We start from the raw sequence: 24,997 nt of genomic DNA, 5'->3' as shown, positions 1-24,997 counted from the left end.
TATCCAGTTAGATCATAGCTGGTCATATACTTTCCCACACTATCCCAAATCCCTTGAGCCAGGAGTGATGATATCACTGGATGAGTAATCCAGAACCCAGGCCACATGGGTTTGAATCTTACCACAACAGATGGTGAAATTTGAATTCAATAACAAATTGGATCAGAGAGCTGACCAAATGGCAATCATGTTACCTCTGTCAATTCTCACAAAAACCCATCTGGTTCACAAATGTCCATTAGGAATTCTGCTCAGCCTATATGTGACTCCACACCCTGAACAATGTGGTTGCATTTTAACTGTGCTCTGGCCGATGAGGGACGGGCAGTAATTTCCAGCTTAGACAGGGATGCCCACATTCCATGAACAAATAAGACAAAATACATTAGCCAATCAACATGCAGCAGAACCGAACACCCTCACTAGGAGTGATGTCGAATGCAGAGCCATCTGTGAAACATCCTGCTCCTTCCTTCACAGATCAGAAAATAAAAGTAGGCAGGTTTGTTAAACCTGTACTTGGCACCAGTCAGATCACAGCTTGGCTACTGTGAACTGTTTTGTGCCCTTAACCAAGGAAAGATATGTTGGCATTGAAGGCCGTCCACAGAAGATTCAATAGGTTGATCCCAGCCATGAAGGGACTGCCTTCTGAGGACAGGCAGAGTAGGTTGGACTGATACTCTTTGGAAGTACAAACACACCAACATGTTCAGTAAAAGCTTCTTCCTCGCTGTTATTAGACTTCTGAATGGACCTCTCAAATTTCAAATCTAACATTGATCTTGCTTTTTGTGCACCTTCTCTGCAGCTGTATGCTGTATTCCTCACTCTGTTCAATCACCCTATGATCTTTGTATGTTGTGATCTGTACTGCATACAGAACAAAGCTTTTCACTGTACCTAGGTACATGTGACAATAATAAATCAAATCAAATCAAAAGGATAGAAGAATGAGAGGTGACCTTCATGAAACCTTGTTTCTTCCAGGATTTGAATGAATAGATGTAGAGGGGTGACTTCCCCTTGTGGGAGAGTTCAGGTCCAGAGGGCATCATCTCAGAATAAGGGTCACATATTGAAGACAGAGATGAGGAGGAATTTCTTCTCTCAGAGGGCAGTGAATCTGTGGAGCTCTGTACTGTGGAGGGCTATTGGGATTGGATGGTTAAGTACACCATGGCTGAGAGAGAGAGATTTTTAATCAGGTGGGGAATCAAGGGTTATGAGTAAAAGCAGGAAAGTGGAGATGAGGATTATCAGATTAACCATATCTCATTGAATGGCGGAGCAGACCAGATGGGCTGAATGACCTTCTTTGGTTCCTATATTGTATGATCTTATTGGGAGTGAATCAGACTCTTCTTTATGAGTCAGTTTTTGCAGGGTGCACCTCCAGCCCATTGTCTCACTGCAACCGTATGTAAAATAATTCCCACGGAGATATTATGGTGCAAAATTTCTGTCTCCAAAATAAAGCAAAGGCAATATTTGGATATCCAATTAGGTTGGCAACACACCACCATTCTCACTTTGTTAAATGCTGTAGAGATTTATTTTCTGTCCAATAAAAATTCGAAACCAGTTCCAGCTTGCTGCTGAAGTATAATGCATTGATTTCACAAAAAGCGTAAAGAATTATAAATAAATCACAGTAGAACATGACAAACTCATTCATCACAAACTCGAAGACCATCACAAAGGTACAGAACATTTTCATTGGCTGTTCTATGCTTGTGACATCGTGAAAAGACAGGAAGAATCTCCATGTTCTCTCCTCCCAGTGAAATCATAGAAATATTTTGAAGAGATCAGCTCCCTGTTTTTTTTTCCAGGAGGTATTATCTCCACTTTATTGATAGAAATGGGCCCACTCAGTTGTTGGGTAGGAAATAGGCCTCTAAATGCAGTTGGGACTCCTTAATGACAAAGAGGGGCAGGAAATGACTGGTTGAGCCAAGGTGTCTTTTTCTGGGTCATAATCTCTATGCAATCCGTACTCAAAATGAGCACCAACACCTTTGTTCTCCTGATGTTTTATGGTGACAAAATGATTGACAGTGGAGTTATTAGAAAAATGTCTAACTCAGTCAGTGTCAATTTCCCCTCTCTACATTGTGGCATTTTTGCCAAGGTTCTCACAACAGTTTGTATTCATACATTGCCTTTGACCTTGTGAAATGTCCCATTTTGTTAACAGGAGCACAAACTGTGGTTAAGCTATAAAAAATAGAAAAATGTGAGCAAAAACTTCACCGAAGAGGTAGATTTCAAAGTGAGTCAAAATGGAGGAAAGACTATGAGAGAGAGATGGAGAGGATTAGGGAGGGAGCTCCATGCAATTGAAGCTGACAAAAGAAAACAGTGATGAGAGTTTCAGCAGCTGATGGAACTGAGACCGCAGCAGAAACAAGGTGATATTACAGAGATGAACATCTTGGTGAGAATATGGGGTCAGAGGTCCCAGTGAAAGAGGATGCTGAGACTCTGAACTGGTTCAGCCTGAGATAGTGCTAGATAGAATTGCTGCCAAGGAAAATGATGGTTTAATGAGTTGATTGATCTAGATAAAAGCATTTTGGAACCTCAATTCCATGATATCATCGACAGCTATGACCAAGCAATCATGGACCAATGGTATTGATCTTTTATCCTTGCAAATGGAAAGGTGAGGAAATGTTGTGGATTATAAAGTACCTATCAGGAATATTGAGGATGAATGGGAGAGTGACATAATGCCGCGTAACATAACATTAATGCATTATAGTAATGTCACGCTTAAACGTAATGTAGTAGGGTAATACTGAAGTGTAATGCTGGTACATGATACTGGAGAAATTACAATGGAGTACATACAAATAATTCAACAGGCATTAAATATATGAGCAGGAAGTTTGACATTATAGACACAATCAACATCAATACCACCCGCTGACATCAACCAATGGCAGGTAACATTTTCAGAACTGTCAATATTAAATAAGGTGCACTTAATAGTCTTTGCAAAACTGTCCAATGGGGCACTTCCTTCAATTTCATTTTGCTCCTGACTTGGACAGATGAGTAGGTCTGGAGAATGGTGCCCATCGCAAATGTATTCACACCAGCCTCTTGAATAATCGGCATTCAGTCACTTGAACAGTGCAGAAATTGGGAGAGGGATTTTTCATTCACAGCATTCTACCATTCCAGTCCATCTTCATAAACTAACTGTCTCTGTTCGGGCCCACGGTCACAGCACAGGATGACCAGGGCCAAGCTCCTGTTCCTTGATGCTGTTCTCTGCTTGCTTGGTTCTTGTTGATGCTTGTGGAGACGTAATTCTCTTGTGTTTAGTTTTGAGATTCTCAGTGAGCTCATGTGTGATATTACATTTGGTCTGAATTTCTTCACTGTTCTTTAAATAAGGAGCCCATAAAGAATACTGTATTTACTGAGGGCAATTTGACAGTGAACAGTTTGAAATTTCTCTGTCCCTTGCATTGTAGAATTTACGAGGGATATTTTTTCCAGGTGGTTAAGTCTAGCATTCAACTTAGACTAGGTGTTACGAATGTGAGGTTGTGGGGGTAGGTGGTGGCTGAAGAGAATGGGGAAACAGCTTGAGATAGAGTGAAGAGCAAAATGTTTCAATGAAAGAAGAGGCATTGGTTCATTCCAACTCCATTCTCCATTCCAAGTTTCAACACTAGTGTTGAATTCACAGTAACATTGAACAAGAAAGGGCAGTGGAATCTAGTGCATCCTGCCTTCTCTCCTTCCTTAGTACTATCGCGAGTTTGTTATCTGAAGTTCTGGAAATTTCTTTGGTGACTTGCTCAACAGTGCCATCAAAGGTGTTTGACTCTGGAATGGACTCAGGTCTTGCATTTCATGTTGGCTTCTCACAGAGGGTCTGCTTTCCACCATTGTTTTATGCCCCAGTAATTTGGAAATCCACTTGGCAGACTTGGACGTCTCTTTATATGAGTTATTTAAAATTTCAACCTGGAACAAAGCAAAATTCTATCAGAAGGTTGTTCAAAGAACAGTAATCAGGTATGAGCTAAGGTGATGGCTGCATTAGTAGAGGATGGGAGTCAGGAACTCACACAGACATCCCTACAGAGTCAGTTCCCAACAGCCAACTCTTTTAAACAATCTGACTTGACACAAAGTCCCAAAGAAGAACATGGTGAAGGGTGGAAGGTATAGGGGGGATGTCAGGGGTAGGTTCTTTACCCAGAGAGTGGTGGGGGCATGGAATGCGCTGCCTGTGGAGTGGCAGAGTCAGAATCATTGATGACCTTTAAGCGGCAATTGGATAGGTACATGGATGGGTGCTTAAGCTAGGACAAATATTCGGCACAACATTGTGGGCCGAAGGGCCTGTTCTGTGCTGTATTGTTGTATGTTATATGTTCTGTGTTCGATGTTCTCTGTTCTATGTCCTATCACCCTTTCTTTCACTTGAGGAAGCGCATGGTAGATTTTACAGTGACATTCAGAATTCAGAGGATACAATGATCAGGAAAGATTGAACAAACTTGAATAAATTTCTCTGGGAATGGCAAGACCATGAGGAGCAAAAGCAGAAAAAGTGCTGGAGAAAGTCAGTGGGTCTGTGGAGTGAGAATCAGAGCTAACCTTTCCAATCCAGTATGATTGTTCAAAATATTAACGCTTGTTTCTCTCACCACAAATGCCGCCAGACCTGCTGAGCTTCTCCAGCACTTTCTTTTATTATGTTTATTATTTCTAGAAAGGATGTACTGGCAGTGCAGAGAAAGTTCACTGGGTTGATTCTGGAGTTGAGACGGTTAGCTTATAAGGAGAGATTGAGTAGCCTGGGGCTATACTTGTTGGAATTTAGTAGAATGAGGGATGATTCTGATAGAAACATATAAAATGATGAAGGGAATAGATACGACAGAAGCAGGGAGGTTGTTTCCACTGGCCGGGTGAAGTGAGAACTAGGCAGCACAGCCTCAAAATAAAGGGGAGCAGATTTCGAACTGAGTTGAGGAGGAACTTCTTCACCCAACAGGTCGTGAATCTGTGGAATTCTCTGCCCAGTGAAGCAGTTGAGTCTATTGATTGAATGTTTTTAACACAAAGATTGTCGGATTTTTGAACTGTAAAGGATGAAGGGTTATGGTGACCAGGGGTTAAGTGGATCTGAGTCCACAAAAAAAGACCAACTTATTGAATTGCAGAGAAGGCTCAAGGGGCCAGATGGCTTCCTCCTGCTTCTCGTTCTTATGTTAGTAAGACCAGGTGGAAATCCGATCAAGATCTTGGACATTAGGAAAAGATTCGCGAAGATGGACTTGGAGTAACTCTTCTCATTTGTAAGCAAGGTTGGAACCAGTGGGCATGGATAGGTAGTGACCAACCCATCAAATAAAATAATATAGGAGGAATTTCTTCACAAGGAGTTGCAGTGTCACAATCATTAGTACATTCACAGGAAGATCTGAAGCAAGAGGAGGGGGCCAGGGAAGATGGGCAAAATTGAAATAAATGAGGAGTGCAGGAGGAGCACGTTTATATGGAGTACAAACTGCAGGTTATGCCAGTGCAATGACTGCACTGTTTCAGTGCTATAGGTCTGGACTGTAGAGCATGAATAATGCATTAAGCCCTGTATCATGTTGTACTTCATCTGCCGGTTTAGAATCAACACAAAACATTTCTGATTTTGCACTCACTACTAAACATGTAGTCCTTACAGTTTATTGACTATTTGACAAAATATGAGGGAGAGACCCTTGATCATTATTCATTGCATTGGAAGCAAGTTTACGGGGGGCACTTTTGATTTTAGCTTCTTTGAATATTTTCATTTCAAAAGGCATCTTCACTATCTGCTTGGTTAGTTCATGGAGATGTCACAGGAATGGATGTATCAGGTAGCCATAGGGTGGCAAATGATAGCAGACATCTAAAAACAGGATGTCATGTGATAAAAGCTCCAGGCATATTATGTTGTGTTTACAGCACAGATGAGTTGGGCCAATCCTCTTTACTTCACTCTTCTTACTGTTTCCTCCCTCATGTCTTTGCTACTCCTTAAATAAATAAATGCTATTCATTTGCATCTTGCCTGGGCTGTGTTCAAATGGAATCAGTGCCTTGTCCTGACAGGTAGAAATGTAAATGTTCACAGAGTGTAGAAGGGTTTATAAAGTGCCCTCAGAGATGGACACCTCCCAACTACCCCAATTCACTTCTTCTTGACCACTGTTCTAACTTAACCTCCATCTATACTCACCCCACCCATCCTTTCCCAGTACCACTCACTCAATCCCCACTCAACACCCCAGTGGCAGACAAATGGAACCCTTATTTACCCTTAACAAGCTCTGTAACTATGACAAACTGCCTTTTAAACTAATAGTGCAACCAGTGGTGCCACCATTGTTAGCATACATGTCAATTGCAACAAAGGTTAGCAATTAGTGACACAAAATGCACAATGTTCCCTGCTTCTGTCAAGTAAATAGAAACCACAGGCTGACAAATATGAGCAAAATGGGGGGGACTCCCTGTCATGTCCTACTGTGCAGGTGGCAAAATTCCCAAGAGAGCCTCCCAGGAATCTGTCTGCTCAGTCATCATCTTCTCCCAGAAATCTCCCTGCTTGGACACCATACCTTCGCAGGATCATTTCTGCTCGATCACCATCTACTCCCGGAATTGTCTCTGCTCCATCACTGTCCCCTCCCAGGATCCCCACTGCTCAGTCACCATTCCCTCCTTCCTCTCTATTCTGAGGAAGCCCTGGACCCATATATTCGACTTTACATCTGTTTGATCACCCATTTAACCATTAACTGTAAATCTCAGCGCTTGGTTTCGCTAAGGGAAACCATGCGGCACCTCCTCATGGAAACTAGTCTCCTTACCTGGGGCTTGACGGTGGTTAAAGGTGGTACAGATCGCGATGTCCGGGGAGTGGCACAGTACGACTCCAATAACTGCAAGTCACAACTCCGAAAGCAGCATTCCTCCACAATGCCTTTACTCTGCCTCTTTATGCTGTATTTGTACTTTATGTATGAAGAACTTTTACCTGGAGAGCAGAAGGTTACAGTTTTTGCTGGCACTGAATAACAACACATGTTTTTCTCACAAAATATTCTTTGAGGTTTTAAATTGCACTGAGTTAACATAATATCCTGACTAACCAGTTCCCAATGTCATCAGTGTCATCTGGTTCACGAATGTCCTTAAGGGAAGGAAATTACCACGTTTTCCTGGTCTGGCCTACATGTGACTCCAGATCCACAGCAGTGTGGTTGACTCTTTACTGACTTCTGGGTAATTGGGGATAGACATTAAATGCTGGCCTAGCCAGTAACGCACTCATCCTGTGAATGAGTACATTTTAAAAATCAGTCTGTTCCAAGTGTTTATAGAACCAGGCCATTCTGATCCAGGTTACTGGAACAGACCGCAATAATGTCACTGCTGAGGAAGTGAAGACATTTAACACTAATGTAAAACAAGAGGCCTACAGTGAGCAAATTTGGTAACAATTAGATTGATTAATTATGATTATCATTCAGTTAGATTCAGAGGCATGATCAAAAAAGATAAAGATAGATCAGGAAGGAAAAGTAAATATAGTGACCACAACAAGGTCAGCCAGCTGGACCAGATAAAATCTGAGCTCCCTGATTGGTGCTGTTAACCTGGTCCAATCAGGGAACCCTGGCTGACAGATATAAACAGGAGTGCCTGCGCACACACAAAAAGAAATAAACAGAGGTGTCAACAATTCTCGCACTTTGGTACCGACTCTGGATGAGACTGTACTAGAATCAAGAACTGTTCACATGTAAATAAAGGACGATTTAGTGAAGAGATCCTGGCCTCCATGGAGGCTCGAAAGTAGACTTGACATATCTACTTGAAGAAAGTTTTAGCAATGGGAATGACTTAAGGAGGAGATAGAGGGATTTCTGGAGAAACATGTGCCCAGAAAGAAAAAGAGAGTGATTCTCAATTCCGGACCGCCCAGGAGTGAAAGAACATCGTGATTGGGGAATAGAAAAGGAGGAAAGTTTAGCTCAGATGACAACGGCTCAACACTGCAGAAGGCCAAGAGGACCTTAGAGAGTTTGGAGAATGCAGAAAACAAGAGAAAAGCATTGGCAATTAAAATCAAGGAAAACTCAAGTCTTTTTTTAATAAATATATAAAGAGCAAGAAGATAGTTCAGGAAGGATTAGGGCCATTGACAGAAAGATAACCTATATGGGAAGGGAGAATATGCGAACATACAAATATTTTGTATTTGTTTTCACTAAAGAGTAATTGAAGCAGACCTTTTCATTAAAAAGGAGGGTGAAATATTGGATATAGGAGGTAGTTAGCTTGAAAGTGGATAAGTCACAGGCCTAGATGAAATGTATTCAAGGCTGTTATTGGAAACAAGGAAACGTGTAGAAGCAATGACCATGATCCTCTCTGACCACACACTGCTGAGAATTGAAGGACTGTAACATTGCATTGTTGGTTAAAAGGAGAAGAAGTAATGACAATGCATATTATTAGAAGAAATTCTGATCTAGTGCAAAACATACTTAAGAGACCTGTTCTACTAGCTTGCACTGAGCTTCATTGGAGCAGCAAGTCTGAGACAGAGATGTTGGCCAAGGAACATAGTGATGTATTGAAGTGGCAGACCACCCTGAAAACTCAGGGTCATTTTACCAACAGAATGTAGATGTTTTGCAAAATAGTCGCGCAGTCTAGCTATCCTCTCTCAGTTTAGAGGCCAACAGATTGTGAGCAGATAATACACCAGTCTAGATTGAGTGAAATCAGTTAAATTGCTCCTTTACTTGGAAAGTATGTCTGGGGCCATGGATGGTGAGGGGAGACGAAGTAAATGGGTAGGTGTTACATCTTCTGCAATTGCATGGGAAGGTGCTGTGATGCTGTTGGGGGCAGAGCAGGACTGGATCAGGGTGTCTGGAGGCCATGGCTCCTGCGGAAGGCTGCCCAAGGAAGGGAGGAGAATATGTGTCTGATGATGGCATTCTGCTGAAGGTGGTGGAAATGGAGGCTAATGCTTCTCTGGATGTGGTTGCTGGTGGGATGGTAGGTAAGGACAGGGGGCGCCCTATTGCTGTTGTGGGAGGGAAGTGAAGTAGTGAGGGCTGATGTACTGTAGATGGGTTGGACACAGCTGAGATCCTGTCAACCACAGTAGTGGAGAATCCCCGGTTGAGGAGGAAGGTGGGCATTCTGGAGGCCCTCTTGTAGAAGCTGGTATCATCAGAACAGATGCAACAGTGATGGAGGAAATGGGAGAATGGAATAGAGTCTTTACAGGAAGCATGAGGATGTACAGTTGAGGTAACTGTGAGAGTCAGTGGGTTTATAGTGGATATCAGTGGCCCAGAAATGGAAACAGAGATGGCGAGCAAGGGAAAAGAGAAGTCAGTGATTGACCAGGGAGAGGTGAGAGTGGAGTGGAAATTAGAAACGAAATAGATAAATATTTACAATTCCAGACAAGAGAGGGAAGCAGCATTGTTGATGACATTGATATTGCAGAGGAAGAGTGGGCTCCCTTGTAAGTGTGTAAAGATTAATTGACTATTCTTTCAATGAGGAAGGATACATATCAACATGCAGGTAGGAACAGAGTGCTAAAGGATGAAGTCCGATAGGAAGAGCTGAATTGAGAAGGAGTAGTGATGTTTCTGAGCTGTTCAATGTGGAAAAGGGCAAGTCTCAGTAATGGTGCTGGATTACTGGTTTTCCCACCTCCATTAGCCAATGCTTACACTTCAGTTTTATTTTGATGTACACTGTTTTGAATGAATTCAAGTCATATGTCACATGATCTTTGCACAAACTGGGCTGAATTAGATACAAAAAGAGGTGCAGTTTAAATCTGGCTTTGAGCCCAGCATCTGCTTTAAAGTGCTTTCATGCTGAGTTTGTTCCACGTGGAGTCTCCTTGCAGGAAATAAGAAGGAGGCCCTGGTCCTGAAACAATAACTGCACTGACTCCTATATGCTTGGAACAATTCTAACATATTGTTCGTTTACATGTGGTTCCTTGACAGAAGCTGGTAAAATTTCAGACTGTGGGTGAAACAATCCAATAACTCACTGTGGGGAGGACCCAGTCCTTCTTATAACTTAATCATTGCTTAGAAACCCACAATACAAATCTTATTCTGAGGACTGACTCAGAAGTACAGCTCCCAGAACTGTTAGCAGATGAATGATAGCATCTGGGAATACAGATTGCACACAGCAAACCAGGACACATCACATGGTGTGTTCCTACAATAGTGGAATGTCAGACCCACTGCTGTAAATGCTTCTCAATAGATGCCATATTGCCAAGTAATTACTTGGACAAGAAAGCCTTTTCCTGGGACATTTCATAAGGCATTGAGGTCAACCATGCAGAGTCTGACTGGAGTGATGTGCAAGCAAGAGTGCATAGGGAATGTTTACTGGGAAGACAGCCAGTGTGAATTTTTTTTGTCACAGTGGTGACAGTCATTGTTAAGAGCTACATAAAGACACAAAGAGGCCGTTTCCCCTCAGAGTCAGTTCTACCATGCAATCAGATGAGCATGTGGCCAGAAATGACTTTGAACCCCCGAGGAGAAGTTATTTCTGAACTTTGTCAAGAGAGGGGGCTAGCAGATTAACCCCCCCATTCTACACAGCATCATGGAGGGCAGTACTGTGCTTTCCAAATTTCCTCACCAATTCCAGAAGCTACAATTCCCTCCCACGTTCCCTATTCACACAGTCATTGAGTCCTGATCAAAATTGCAATCATTGGCCTCTTGTGAGTTACTGAAATTTTCTATTTAGATTTCAGATTTCTGACAGTCAATGTTGCGATCCCAGTGGAAGCTGGAGTGAATATGATCCAAACGTTGGGAGGGCATCACAGCACAGATTGAGCTGGCTATCTTTTTTTAAACTCGTTTGGGGTGTCACTGGGTCAGCATATATTGCCTGTCACTAGTTACCCTGGTTAAGAGTCAAAAACATTGCTGTGCGTCTGGAGTCACAAGCGGGCCAGAACGGGTAAAGATGGCAGTTTCCTTGCCAAAGGGTATTAGTGAACCAGATGGGTTTTCTCCAACAATTGGTAATAGATTCATGGTCATCATTTGACTCTTAATGCCAGATATTTATTGAATTCAAATTTTATCACCTGCCATGGCAGGAGTTGATCCCAGGTGCCCAGAACATGACCTGAGTCTCTGGATTAACAATCCAGTGATAATTCCACTATCACTATCATTCCACTATCATTCCACTATCATTCTTAGCACCAGGTTAATAATTGAGGGTCAACTTGACAGACCTGAACACCAATTAAGGCTGATACTCCAGTATAGTACTGCATCATCAGAAAAGAGCATTGAATAAAGGTCCCTTCAGCCGACTCAGGTGAATGTAAAATACCTTAAAGCACCACTCAAGAAAGAGGAAGGAAGATATTTTTCCCAGTGTGCTGGTCGGTATTTTTCTTAATGCCTGTCTCTAACTAGATTAAATGCCCATTATCACATTGCTGTTGGATGGTCTATTGCTTTGTGTTAATAGGAATCATGTTTTCTGCACTACAACAGTGACTATATTTTAAAAGTACTCCATTGCTGTGAGTTTCTTTGAGACTGTGAAAAGCATAATATAAGTAATCTCAGTAAGGATAGGTTTTCATTGAGAATTCACTTGATCCACATTGGCTTGGCAGCTGACTATAAAACTTTGTATAAAAAGGAAGAGAGTATCTAAAATAAGTGTGGGTCTCTTAGGAGTTGAGACTTGGTTATTAATATTGGGAAAACAAAGAAATGATGCAGACTTTGATTAGTACTTTATATCTATCTTCACCGTTTGGAGAACACATCCCATGAAGAGTGGAAAATAACAAGGTAAAAGAGAGAGAAAAAAATTATTAGGAAAGTTAATGGGACAAAAGGCTAACAACACCCCTGGATCTGATGGTCTGAATCCTTGCACCTAGCATACTAAGAAGGTGATAACAGGAAATTTAGGAAGTCATAACACAATCAGGCAGAGTCCACATGGTTTTGAGAAAGGGCTTTTTAAAAATGAAATGTTTGATAGATTTATTAGTGTTCTTTGCAGGTGTGACATGCAGGGTAGATAAAGGGGGATCAGTACTGTATTTGGAAGTCAATAAGGTGCCAATACTAAAGGCTACTGCATAGGATATAAGCTCATAGTGTTGGGGGTAATAGACAAGTGTGCAAATAGGACTGTCTAACTAACAGGTAATAGACAGTTGGGGTTAATAGGTCATTTTCAGGACAGCAAATTGTAACTAATAGGGTACCACAGGAACCTTAACTCTTTGCAGTCAGTGAGAAAGCTGATGGCTTAGTGGTAATGTTGTTAGACAAGTAATCCAGAGCCCAGGTAATGTACTGTAGAATTTGAAAACAATAAAAAAAAACTTGAACATAGAATCTAATGATGACCTTGAAATGATTAGTGCAAAAATCCATCTGGTTCACTAACGGCCTCTAGGGCCTGTCCACGGATTCCAAATATACAGCAATGTGGTTAACTCTTAACTGCCCTCTGGAATGGATCCAGCAAGCCACTCAGTTGTATCTGTGTGCAATTAGGGATTCCTAATCCCATGAGTGAAGAAAGAAAATCAGTGAGTTGGATGAAGGAATTGACTGTATTGTAGCCAAATTTGTTGAAAGTAATTTGCCAGGAGTATGTAAAGAGCTTTCAAAAATACTAGGATTAGTTTAGTCATTGGGAAAAAATAATTAGGAAGGCAGATGGATTTACGGAGTATGGGCTTTACTACATCTGTACAGGGCATTGGGGATGCCATCCTTGCCTACTGTGTATACGTTTGGTCTCCTAACTTAAGGACTTCTTAAGAATTCATAAAAAGGTACACTAAGTTGTTTCCTGGGATGGGTGGGATTTGTTCTAACGAGGATAGGTTGAGCAGATTGGGGTGAGACTCTTTGGAGCCTAGAAGAGTGAGAGGTAATCCCAATAAGATAATTAAGACTCTGTGGGGTATCGACAGAGTGGATGCTGAGAAAGCGTTTGTCCTCATCTAAAGCCATGGGATAGTTTCAGAATTAGGAGTCTCCACTTTAAGATGGAGATGAGGAGGAATTTCTTCTCTCAGGGAGTTGAAATACTTGACCCAGAAGTCAATAGAATCTGGGTCACTGAGTATATTCAAGGTTGAGTTAGAAAAATATTTGATTTACAAGTGAGGCAGTGGTTATCAAGGGTCAGCAGAAATATAGGTCTGAGGTCACATTCAGATCAGCCATGGACATATTAAATGACAGAGCAGGCTTGAGGAGCCAAATAGCCTACTTCTGCTAATATGGCGTCAGATTTTATGAGGTTTTGACTTTTAGAATTCCCACAGTGTGGAAGCAGGCCATTCAGCCCATCATGTTCACACCACCCCTCCAAAGTGTATCCCATCCCCCTACCCTATCCCTGTAACCCTGCATTTCCCATGGCTAGTCCACCCAACCCACATACCCCTGGATACAATAGAGCAATTTAGCCAATCCACCTAACCTTCACATTTTTGGACCAAGGGAAGACACTGTAACACCCAAAGGAAACTTGCACAGACATGGGAGAATGTACAAACTCCACACGGACTGTGGCCCAAGGCTAGAATCGAACCCTGATTCCTGGTGGTGTGGGGCAATTGTGCTAGCCACTGGGCCACTGTGCCAACTTTTCCAGGTGACTTCTTTAAATGTGAAGCCCTAAGGGGCACAGATATCAAAAGCGACAATTTCGCAGCCAAATGAGTAACCCGCAAAGTGGGAAAAATATTTTCTAGCATGCTTTCCTGCGGTCTGTAGAAGTGTACACATTAATTTCAATGAATGTAAGGCGGGGTTGAAATTGAAGACACGCGTCCAAATTAAACGGTGTTAACCAGAAACTTACTGAAATAAAAACCCCGATCACCACATACAAACTGGAGTGTATCCACCAGCTCCGAGCCACAGAGAGTCTCAGCAACCACTGCCCACTGTGGCACAGCGACAAGGCACAGCAGAGGGTACAGCATCCAGAAGTGAGTCAGTGCATGGACCTATACAGATTGGAAACAAAGAGACTCACTGAGGGAACGTTCAATGTTTTCAATTTAGTCCCCCACCCCATGATCAGCTTTTATTTAAAGACACCAGTAATATGGCTGCCCACACAACTAGGATTGGCCAAAAGGGCTCAGCTCATACCAAAATAACAATGAGCGAGCCGCTGTGAACGCTCATGCAGACAGAGACAGGGTTAACATTACAAAATCCTGATAGCCTCTTATCAGAATAGTCCCATCAGCTGCGCCGGTGCCAGGCTGGTGGTCAGCTTGTTAACATTAATCTCAGTGGTCTCCCTGCTGCCCAAACCCATCCCTTGGGCAAGGACTCCAAATACGAAACAGTGGTCCCAGAGTCCATTAACACAAGCAGGGGATTCCTGATAATGACCCAGGCTCGTGTAAGATGTTGTAACGTGCTTGGATGTTCTCCATAAGGAAATCCACTCCTGACATGCAGAAGTATTAATTAATTATAACCTTTTGCTGAGCACCTGACAGACTCACAGAGTAGAATGATGTACACACAGGTACATGCAGTCACAGGGTAGGATGGTGTACACACAGTCATAGGAAGGGATAGTTTATACACAGTCAGAAGGGGGGAGAATTTACACACAGGAACAGGGTGAGGTCAGAAGAAATCACACTGGACTCGAAGCATTAACTTTGTTTTCTGTCTCCAGACCTGCTGAGTTTCTCAAGCATTTTCTGTTTTGTTTTAGCACAGAATGGGATGGGATGGTGCAGTTATAGAATGGGATAGTGTGCGCACAGCCACAGGGGGAGGTCATATACACAGGGGGATTTGTAACACATACCTTCACAAAATAGGTTCGTACACACAAACAGCCACAGGAGGAGATTATATATAAATAGACGCACAGAGTTACAAGTTACAACTATACGTAGACTGCACATGGGTAGAGAGTAGACAGGTTTAACATAATACACGCAATACACATTTGGTATATTGAGTGTTCACAGCTGTCTATGGACTTTGCAACAAATATACACAGACTGATTTCATACAAACTATTCACGCACTGTTCACCGGATATATACAGATTACAGAATATACACTTCTTAATAAAAATGTACATAGATACAGACTGAACACAAATTGTACACAGATTCTGGACAGACTTTCCATGATTGCACTCAGATTCTCTGCAGACTGTTCAGACTGTTCCTAGATTATACAGAGGCTGTAATACAGGCTTTACACATTTTCAAAACAGATAACATAGACAGACTTCACACACGCTATATACAGAGATGGTTACTGTTACAACTCCTGCAAATAGCTATTTTAACTTTGTTTTGCCCATTCAACCCATTTCGTTCTCTCAAATTGAACACTGTTTAAGTTTCTTTGCAGTTTTGGGATTTGTTTGGCTGTTCGCTTTTGATAAATCGAGCAATATGTTACAGTTTCAGAAAGCTCTCTTACTCACTGGCTTCTGGACTGCCTGCCAAACCAGCTGTAAATATTTCTCTTGCCACTAGTAAGAGAGTTAGCACACAGACATTTAACCAATTAAACACTCTAACACAGCTTCTGTCAAATGGATGGAAAGAGTTTTCGTTTCTTGTCCTCAACCACTCAGTATCTTTGACAAGATACATTGCACTATAGTTCCTACTTCCAATCATATGAATATAATCAGTTAGGAAGTGCTGATGTGGATGAGTTTGAAAAACAATGTCTTCAATATTGCTCTTTTTTTAGTTTCTATCTGCTTTTATCTCTCCCTCCCATTGTCTCCCCTTCTATTTATCTTTCTTTCACTCCGTCTGACTCTGTGGATGTCTATCTTCTCTGATTTTCTTTCCAGGATTGGCTTCTTGCATTCTTTAATCTTTTTTGTGGCCTTTTTCTCCCTCCCTCTCTCTCTCTCTCTCTTGCACAGTTTCTGTGACTTTGTTTTTCTTCTTCCCTGGCCTCCTGCGTTCTTTCTTTCGGTCTCTTCCTTGTGTTTCCTTTCTTGTGTTTCCCTTCAGCCCCCAGTTCCTCCCCTCTTCCCATGAGCCACTTCAAGTTTATTTTCCACAATTTTTTTTTGCTATTATGATCAGTCCTCCACATCCAGTAAAATCTAAACTTTGGGAATGACACTCTGACAGCACGAAAGTTTCTGGTCAGATGTCCCATTTGCTTCAAGCCAAACATTTTTTTTTAGAAATAAGACAGAAAATAATGAAGACCTCCCAAAAATAAATCAAGACTTTCAACCAAAACCACAAGATTTATCAAAATTACAGCTGCCACGAGTTGATTTTAAACAACATGCACTAAGTTTGAGACAGGGCTATAGAAAGAAGGTCACCTTCAGTGCACAGTTGCAGCAGATGGAGTTGTGTGTAGGGTTCATGGTGGCGTATGCAGTCTGACTCTCCTCCCACAGCGATCCTTCAGTTCCTGCTGATGATGTGGTGGAAGTCAGACTCCTTCATTCTTATAGCTCAAGGGGAAGGGCCTTCCCTCAGCTGCACCCGCCCACACGAGACCTCGACATACTTATCAAAGTTTAATTTAGGCAAAGAAAAACATAGTGGTTATGCTCACATTCCTCTGTTAGATTAACACAATCTGCATTTTGATTTGACTTCAGCTCTCGAATCTTGATATCAACCCAACATATTTAATCATGCTGCACTTCGGCTGCTTGGCAGATCCCACAAGACACTTGGTGGATTCAGTTTTTAGCACTTTGTGATGTTGTGTCCCTTAGTCATTCTTTTCTACACTAGCCTCATCCTTACTCTCACATTGTCAAATGATTCGCGTTGGTCCTGCAGCAGCTCAGTGAGCAATGAACCTTTACCACCCGCGAGGCTTCCCATTTCCACGGCTGGCCGGATTAGCACTCAATTGGCCCCAGTAGCCTCGTGCAACTCAAATTCCTGCTCCCCTCAGTCTCCGGCACTCCAGTTTTGAGATGTCAGAATCAAGGCAGGATCAACTGTGATGCACTCCATGGTGGAATGGACTTCAAAATCTCACTCTCACAACTTACCATTGTACAACAATGGATTGGTTAAACTGTCAGGAGAAAGAGGTGAGCTGCGTCTCATTATGTACACCAGAAATGTCTGACCATACCTCCCCAATGATTGTTTCTGAAGTGATGTCACCATTAATATATTAATGACTATGGCTCCAATGGTGAGCAGAGCGAGATTCCACAGAGAATAAGGAGCCACATGCTAATTGTTGCACGGTGACTCAGTGGTGAGCACTGCTGCCTCACAGCACCAAGGACCAGGGTTCAACTCCACCCTCGGTCAACAGTCTGCGTGGAGTACGCACATTCTCCCTGTGTCTGCATGTGTTTCCTCCGGGTGCTCTGGTTTCCTCCCACAGCCCAAAGATGTGCAGGTTATGTGGATTAGCCATGTTAAATTGTCCATTGTGTGCAGACTAGGTTGATTAGCCATGCGAAATGTGGGGCTACTGGGATAGGGTAAGGGGTGGATGCTCTTTGGACGGTTGGTGTGGACTTTAATAGTCTCAAAGCCCTGCTTCAATACTGTGGGAGCTCTGTGATTCTAACTGCTCTTTAGTTGCATGAATTAAGACAGGAATGTACGAAGGATAACAGGATGATTCGCCACTCTCCTTTCAACCGAACTGCGGGATTGTTGCTGGAACATTGTCACTGGAGCTCAGCCTCGATGTGACTCAGAGCCTTTGAGAGTATTGGTTCAGAACTGATTCAAGGAGAAAACGTGACACACGGAAACTTTGATGGGTCATGCCAGAGCCCTGAGTTTGGGAGGACATAAGATAGTGGATAACTAGCCACAGGTTTCTTGGATTGTGCACATGAGATGACACTTTTCCAAGAAAATGCCACTGGTAGTGTATCAACTGTTCCTCGTTTAGTCAATGTTGTTTCCAAATTATTTGAATACATGACTAATGTTATTGCTTAAAATACTTACATCAGCTCTTACAATGCTGAATCACTGACTACACTGTCTAAGAACTATCAAATCACTTCCATTTGATAGTAATCCTCCCTGCTACAACTAACAATAAAAACATCAGTGACTCTTCCCCTTTCTCTGTATGTTTCTCCTCTGCTGAATGGGCTCCTTCTTGCTATGTTTATCACATAACATACGGCCAGGCCATTGGGTGTATCTAGCTCATTTTGCAAGAAAGGCATCCTACTTGAGCTGGTTCTTGTCCTCCACTTCTGTAAGGCTGTGGAGAAGTTAGAGAGAAAAATATGGGTTTCCAGTTATGTCAAAGTACTGGAAAAGCTGAGCCACCTCCTACCCTTTAACGCTTTTAAAACATTTCTGGAGGATTTCAAAAATTATTTGCTTGTTATTTCACTCTGACTGTTGACGTAAGACTGAGGGTTCTATGACTTCAATGCCGGGACCTGACTGATTTCACAACCATTTATTAGCACAGTAGGGTGTCTGTCATTTCATGATTTGATTGACAGCTACAGGTGGTTATAGGTGCTTTGATTTGGAAGTAGGCAATCTAATGCTTTTTGTCATGAGGGATTGAATATCGTTGTTATAAGGCTTTATTTATTTGAAGGAATATAAATATCTGGTAAATAGGTTTTTATAAATAAGACTTTGTTTCAAAAGTGTGAAGCCTGTAATTCTCACATTACTTTATCTCATAGGAGTTTATTTTACCTTTTCCCTGCACGGGTCCTGAGGCTTTCCATGATGGATAATGGGTGAGTTGGCATGTCACTGTAAAAGCAATGGGTGAGTGCTGGGTGGTTTGGGTTGGCATGAGTTGGTATTAAGTTAACATAGGGCTATAAAGGGCCATGGTATCTGGGCAAAGAAGTATAGCGGAGTATGTAGGGTATCACATGGCATGAGTTGGTGTGGATGAGTCAGAACGAATGTGTGTCAGGAAAGGAGTGTGAACAGCAAGGGCAACAGGGATGCTATTTATTTTTCTGTGTTTTGCATCTGACAGCTTCCACTGTCAATCCAGCCTCCCTGACCCAACTCCCAGGGACTTCATTGGCCCAAAACAAAAATCTGACTTTCCAGGTCACTTTTTCCCTGGTTGGGTTTAGAGTGCCAGGAAATGACCCAAATCTGTGCTCTTGATCTGGGGATCTTTATATGGTTTTATTAACATCCAGACATGGGCATTTTCACTGGACAATGTTCTGGGAGTGAAAAATATTCACCTCGATTGCTATGTTGGCTGAGCTCACCTATTGCAGAGCACCTCCTCCAACCTGTTCAGCAACTCAGAATCACAGAGTTGTCACAATGCAGAATAGTCCATTCTGCCCATTGTGTCTGCACTCATTCTCTGAACATAGAGTCATTGAGTCATATAACATGGAAACAGACCCTTCAATCCAACCAAAATCCCAGATTAAACTGGTCCCACCTGCCCACACCTGGTCCATATCCCTCCAAACATTTCTTATACATGTACTTACCTAAACATCTTCAAAATTTTGTAACCACTGCTTCCTCTGGGAGTTCATTCCACACACTAACCACACATTGTGTAAAATAAATTGCCCCTCGTGTCTTTTTGAAATCTTTCTTCTATCACCTTGAAAGTATGCCCCCTCACCCTAGGAAAAATGCACCTGCCTTATCTACACCCCTCAACCTACTAATATCCAGGAAAAAAAGTCCCACTTCTCCTTATAACTCAAACCCTCAAATCCTGGCAACATCCCAGAAAATCTTTTTCTGAACTGTCTCCAGTTTAATAATATCCTTCTGATAACAGGGCGAACAGAACTGGACACTCTACTCCAGAAGTGGCCTCACCAACATCTTGTGTAGCCTCAACATGACGATCCAATAGCCCTGTACATTGTTTCTGTTTAAATGACCATCCAACGCCCTCCTGAATGCCTCAATTGAACCTGCCTCCATTACTCTTCCATGCATTGCATTCTAAATCCAAACCACTTCATGCGTGATTATTTTCCCATCTTGAAATTGCAAAACACTTTAAAACTGAGACCTCTGGTTCTTGATCCTATATTACCCTATCTATTCTGCCAGATTGATCATGATTTAAAACATTTCTATCAAATTTGTACTCAGCCTTCTCCTCTCCAAGGGAAACAACCCCAATATCTCCAATATTTCCTCATCACTGAAGCTTCCCATCCCTGAAAACATTCTCTTCAACTTCTTCTGCACTCGGTACAGTGTTTGCTCATCCTTCCTATAGTGTGGCCCCTAGTTCTATCTGGTCACTGCTGATCTGCCTCCAGGCCATTGACCTGCCTTTGTTCCTTATCCCTATCCTTACATTGCAAACTTCAACTGAACCCAATCTTGGGAGGTTCAATTGGACTCCAAAGTTCCCAATCTTTGCAGGAGAAAGATCAAGATTGTCACAATATGGGAACACAGCAGGGGGAAGTCATGTGGTCCCTTGAGCTTGCTGCACCATTCACAATTAGATTAGATTCCCTACAGTGTGGAAACAGGCCCTTCGGCCCAATCAGTCCACACCAACCCTCTGAGGAGTAACCCACTCAGACCCATTTCCCTCTGAATGATGCATCTAACACTATGGACAATTTAGCATGGCCAATTCACCTGGCTTGGACAGTGGGAGGAAACCCACACAGACATGGGGAGAATGTGCAAACTCCAAATAGACAGTTGCCTGAGGCTGGGATCGAACCTGGCACCCTGGCACTGTGAGGCAGCAGTGCTAACCACTGAGCCACCATGCCGCCCAATGATCACGTCCAGTATGGTGTGGTCTTATTTACACTCCCTTGTCTGCACCCCCATCGCCTTTGAATCACTTGTCTATCAAAAAAATTATCTAACTCACACCTGAAAAAAAAGTAAATACCCAGCCTCCAAACTCTAACAACCATCTGACTGAAAATATTAATTTTCCTCTCCTTTGACAATGGAGACCTCTTATTCTAAAACTTTGTCCCGGATTTAGATTTCCCCATGAGGAAACATTCTCTGGCTATACACCTCATCCCATTCTCTGAGGATCCTATATGTTTCGGTAAGATTTGATAGACTTTTTCAAAGACCTGAGAGGGCAGGATAGAGTAGGTAGTGGAGGAGAGGGCACAGGTATAAGATCATTTGAAAGAGAAGTGAATGTGATGCGTGAAAAAGTCCTTTTCACACAAGGCGTTAGGATCAGAATTGCACTATCTGGAAGTATATGTGAGGTAGGTTCAATTGACGCATTCAAGAATGCGTTGGATGATCATTTAATCAGAACCAACGTTCAGGAGCACAGGAAAAAGGGCAGGAGGATGGCACTTAGTGCGAATGTTCATTCAGAGAGCTGGGATAGACACAATCATCTGAACAGCCTCCTTCTGCACTGTCCTTCCAAAACCATACCTGGTTCATTAATGTCCTCTAAAGAAGGAAATCTGTCCTCCTTACCTGGTCTGGCCTCCGTGTGACTCCAGACCCCAGCAATGACATGCTCATTGAAATATAGAGTCAGACAGATCTACAGCACAGAAAAAAGCCTATCATTTCCCACCCCACTGGGGCAGACTGGAGGTTCAGTGGTTAACATTGCTGCCTTGCTGCCTTGCAGGGACTTAGGTTCAATTCCATCCTTAGGTAACTGTCTGCGTGGGTTTCATCTAGATGCTCTGATTTCCTCCCACAGTTCAAAGATGTGCAGGTTAGATTGGTTGGCTGTGGGAAATGCATGGTTACAGGAATGGGATGGGCCAGGGTGTGATGCTCTTTGAAGGATCAGTGTGGACTTGTTGGGCCGAATGGCCTGTTTCCGTACTGTAGGGATTCTATGATCAGTCCATCGTGTTCAGGCTGGTCAAACGTAACTATTCTAATCCCATTTTCCAGCACTTGGCCCATCGTTCTGTATACCTTGGTATTGCAAGAGCCCAACTAAATATTTCTTCAATATTTTGAGGGGTTTTGTCTCTATTATCCTCACAGGCAGTACGTTCCAGATTCTCACCACCCTCTGGGTGAAAAGATGTTTTCTCACATCTCCTCTAAACCTTCTGCCCCTTATCTTAAATTTATGCCCCGATCATTTATCCCTCCATCAAGGGGGTGTTTACCCTATTTATGTCCTGCATAATTTTATACAGCTCAATCCCATCTCTTCTCGATCTCCTCTGCTCCAAGGAAAATAACTCCAGTCTGTCAAATCTCTCTTCAAAGCTAAATCTCTTCAGCCCAGGCAAATCTCCTTTGCACCGTCTCCAGTGCATCCCTACTATAATGTTAGTTAGGTTTAATGTCCGCCGACACAATTATGATATGATAAGCATTCGCCTATTCAGTGATGTTCACGTATTACTACTGAACAAAACCTTTCTGTGGTTATGTGAGGATCATTTCTCATTTTTCTAAACTTGAGTGAATGTGGGCCTAACCTGCTCAACATTTCTTCATCTCAGGGATCCTCACTGAACTAAAGTAGACGCATCTCTTTACAAATAAGGGATAAAGTGGTACAAACTAGTCCATATGTGCTCTCACCAACACCTAGTGCCACTGCAGTAAGCCATTCCTACTTTTACATTCCATTTGCCATGCAATTACCAACATTCTATCACTTGCTGTATCTGAATACTAACTATGTACTTCACCTACCAGGACACATTCCTCCCTCTGTGCCATTGGGGTTTGCAATCTCTCTCTCTACTTAAATACAAAATTAGTGCTTTCTTATTCTTTCTTCAAAAAAGGACATGTTCACATTTGTTTACATTATACTCGAGCTTCCATTTTTGTCCATTCACTGAAGCTGTTTAAATCCCTTTACAGACTGTCTACCAGCTCTTGTCAATTACCTACCTCTCTTGCTGTTATTAGCAAATTTAGCAACCATGTATTTGATCAGTTTGTCCAAATCATTGGTATGTGTAAATAGTTGAGTACCCAGCACTGTTCCCTATGGCAATCCGCAAGTTACACCTCTTTGCTTCCTTTTAGCTAACCAGCCCTTTATCCATGTTAATATGTTACCCCACTATATAGGGCACTCCTTTATTTTGCAGCAAACTTTGATGGGAGTATGACTTTGTTTGTGGGTAAATTGTTGAAGGTGATTATAAAAAATAGAATTTATGGACATTGAGAGAGGCAAAATTAATTAGGAATAGTCGGCATGGTTTTGTGTGAGGAAAATTGTGTCTCACAAACTTGATTCAGTTTTTTGAGCAAGTTATCAAAAGCATTGATGGCGGCAGAATGGTAGATGCTGTTTATTTGGATTTTAGTGAAGCCTTTATCAAGGTTCCACGCAGTAGACTAAGTAGTAAGGTTGCTGAAAATGGGTTGCTGGAAAAGCGCAGCAGGTCAGGCAGCATCCAAGGAGCAGGAGAATCAATGTTTCGGACATGAGCCCTTCTTCAGGAATTCCTGAATACCCACATCAACCACTTCTGCTGATAGCTCATTCTAGATGTGTAACACCCTCTGTGTAAAAACGTTGCCCCTCAGGATCCCTTTTATTGTTTCCCTTCTAACCTTTAACTGATGCTCTCTAATCTTTGATTCCTGAACTCTGGGAAAGGGACTGAATACATTCACCCTTTCATTATCTTACTCACCTGTATGAGGCTCCCACCTCAGTCTCCTGCACTTGAAAGAAAAAAGTCCTAGCTTGTCCAACCTCTCCCTAGATCTCATGCCATTGAATCCCGGCAACATTCTTGTAAATTTCTTAAGCATTCTTTCCAGTTTAATAACATCCTTCATATAACAAGGTGACCAAAACTGAACACAATACTCCAAGTGCAGCCTCACCAATGTACTGTATAACTACATCATAACTTCCCAATGCCATGGCTATACTCAATACCATGGCTGATGAAGGCCCGTGTGCCAAAAGCCTTCTTCACTGCCCTGTCTACCTGTGACTCCACTTTCAGAGAACTGTGAACCTGAAGTCTACAGTGGAATTGTCTGTTCCACCACACTCCTTAAGGCCCTACCATTTACCATGAAACTCCTACCTTGATTTGACTTTCCAACATGCAAGATCTTACACTTATCTACATTGAACTCCATTTTCCATTTCTAGGCTCACTTCCCCAGCTGATCAAGGTCCTGCTGCAATTTCTGAGAACCTTCCTCACTGTCTACGATACTGCCTATTTTAGTGTCATCTGCAAACTTACTAATAATGCCTTGTACATTCTCATCCAAATCATTGATATAGATAACAAACAGCAATGGGCCCAGCACCAACCCTGATGCACTCCAATAGTCACAGGTCTTCAGTCTGACTAGCATCCTACTGCTATTACCTGCTACTATAAAGTCAATTTTGTATCTAATTTGCCAGCTCACCCTGGGGATTTCATGCAATCTAATATTCCAGAGCAGCCTACCATGTGGAACCTTATCAAAGACCTTACTGAAATGCATATATACTACGTCTACCACGCTGCCCCCATCAACCTTCCTGGTCACTTCATCAAAGAACTCTAACAAATTTTTGAGGCATGATCCCCCACTCACAAAGCCATGCTGACTACTTCTAATCAAACCCTATCTTTCCAAATGTATGTATATCTTATCTGTCAGAATCTTCTCAATTGACTTACATACCACAGAGGTTAAGCTTACTGGTCTATAGCTCCCAGGCTTTTATTGAATAAGGGCATAACATTCGCTACTCTTCAGTCTTCTCGGACCTCACCGATGACAAATATCAGCCAGGGCCCCTGCAATTTCTTCTCTAGCCTTTTGCAGGGTTCTTGGATATATCTGGTCAGGACCAGGAGATTTATCCACCTTCATACATTTTTATACATCCAACACCTCCTCTACTGTGATATGGACTGTCCCCAAGATATCACCACTAACTTCCCCAAGTTCCCCAAGTTATGGAATGTTTGAGTTATAAAGAAAGGCTGGATAAGTTGGGACTTT

The 24,997-nt window shown here is 42.3% G+C and overlaps 1 protein-coding gene across 1 annotated transcript; it reads right to left on the bottom strand.

Moving 5' to 3' along the window:
• Window positions 1-1,568: 1,568 nt before the first annotated feature.
• Window positions 1,569-16,527, bottom strand: LOC140467246 (insulin-like growth factor 1). Its single transcript, XM_072563482.1, has 4 exons — window positions 16,441-16,527; window positions 13,957-14,104; window positions 6,888-7,054; window positions 1,569-3,987 (listed from the first exon to the last, which is right to left on the bottom strand). The coding sequence occupies exons 1-4, from the start codon at window positions 16,483-16,485 to the stop codon at window positions 3,769-3,771; spliced, it is 579 nt and encodes a 192-aa protein (XP_072419583.1). The 5' UTR covers window positions 16,486-16,527; the 3' UTR covers window positions 1,569-3,768.
• Window positions 16,528-24,997: the final 8,470 nt, after the last annotated feature.

Source organism: Chiloscyllium punctatum, chromosome 45 (assembly GCF_047496795.1).
Source record: "Chiloscyllium punctatum isolate Juve2018m chromosome 45, sChiPun1.3, whole genome shotgun sequence".
Taxonomy (NCBI): Eukaryota; Metazoa; Chordata; class Chondrichthyes; order Orectolobiformes; family Hemiscylliidae; genus Chiloscyllium; species Chiloscyllium punctatum.
The sequence above is the reverse complement of the archived record's forward strand: the minus strand, read 5'-3'. Positions and strand labels throughout refer to the sequence as shown.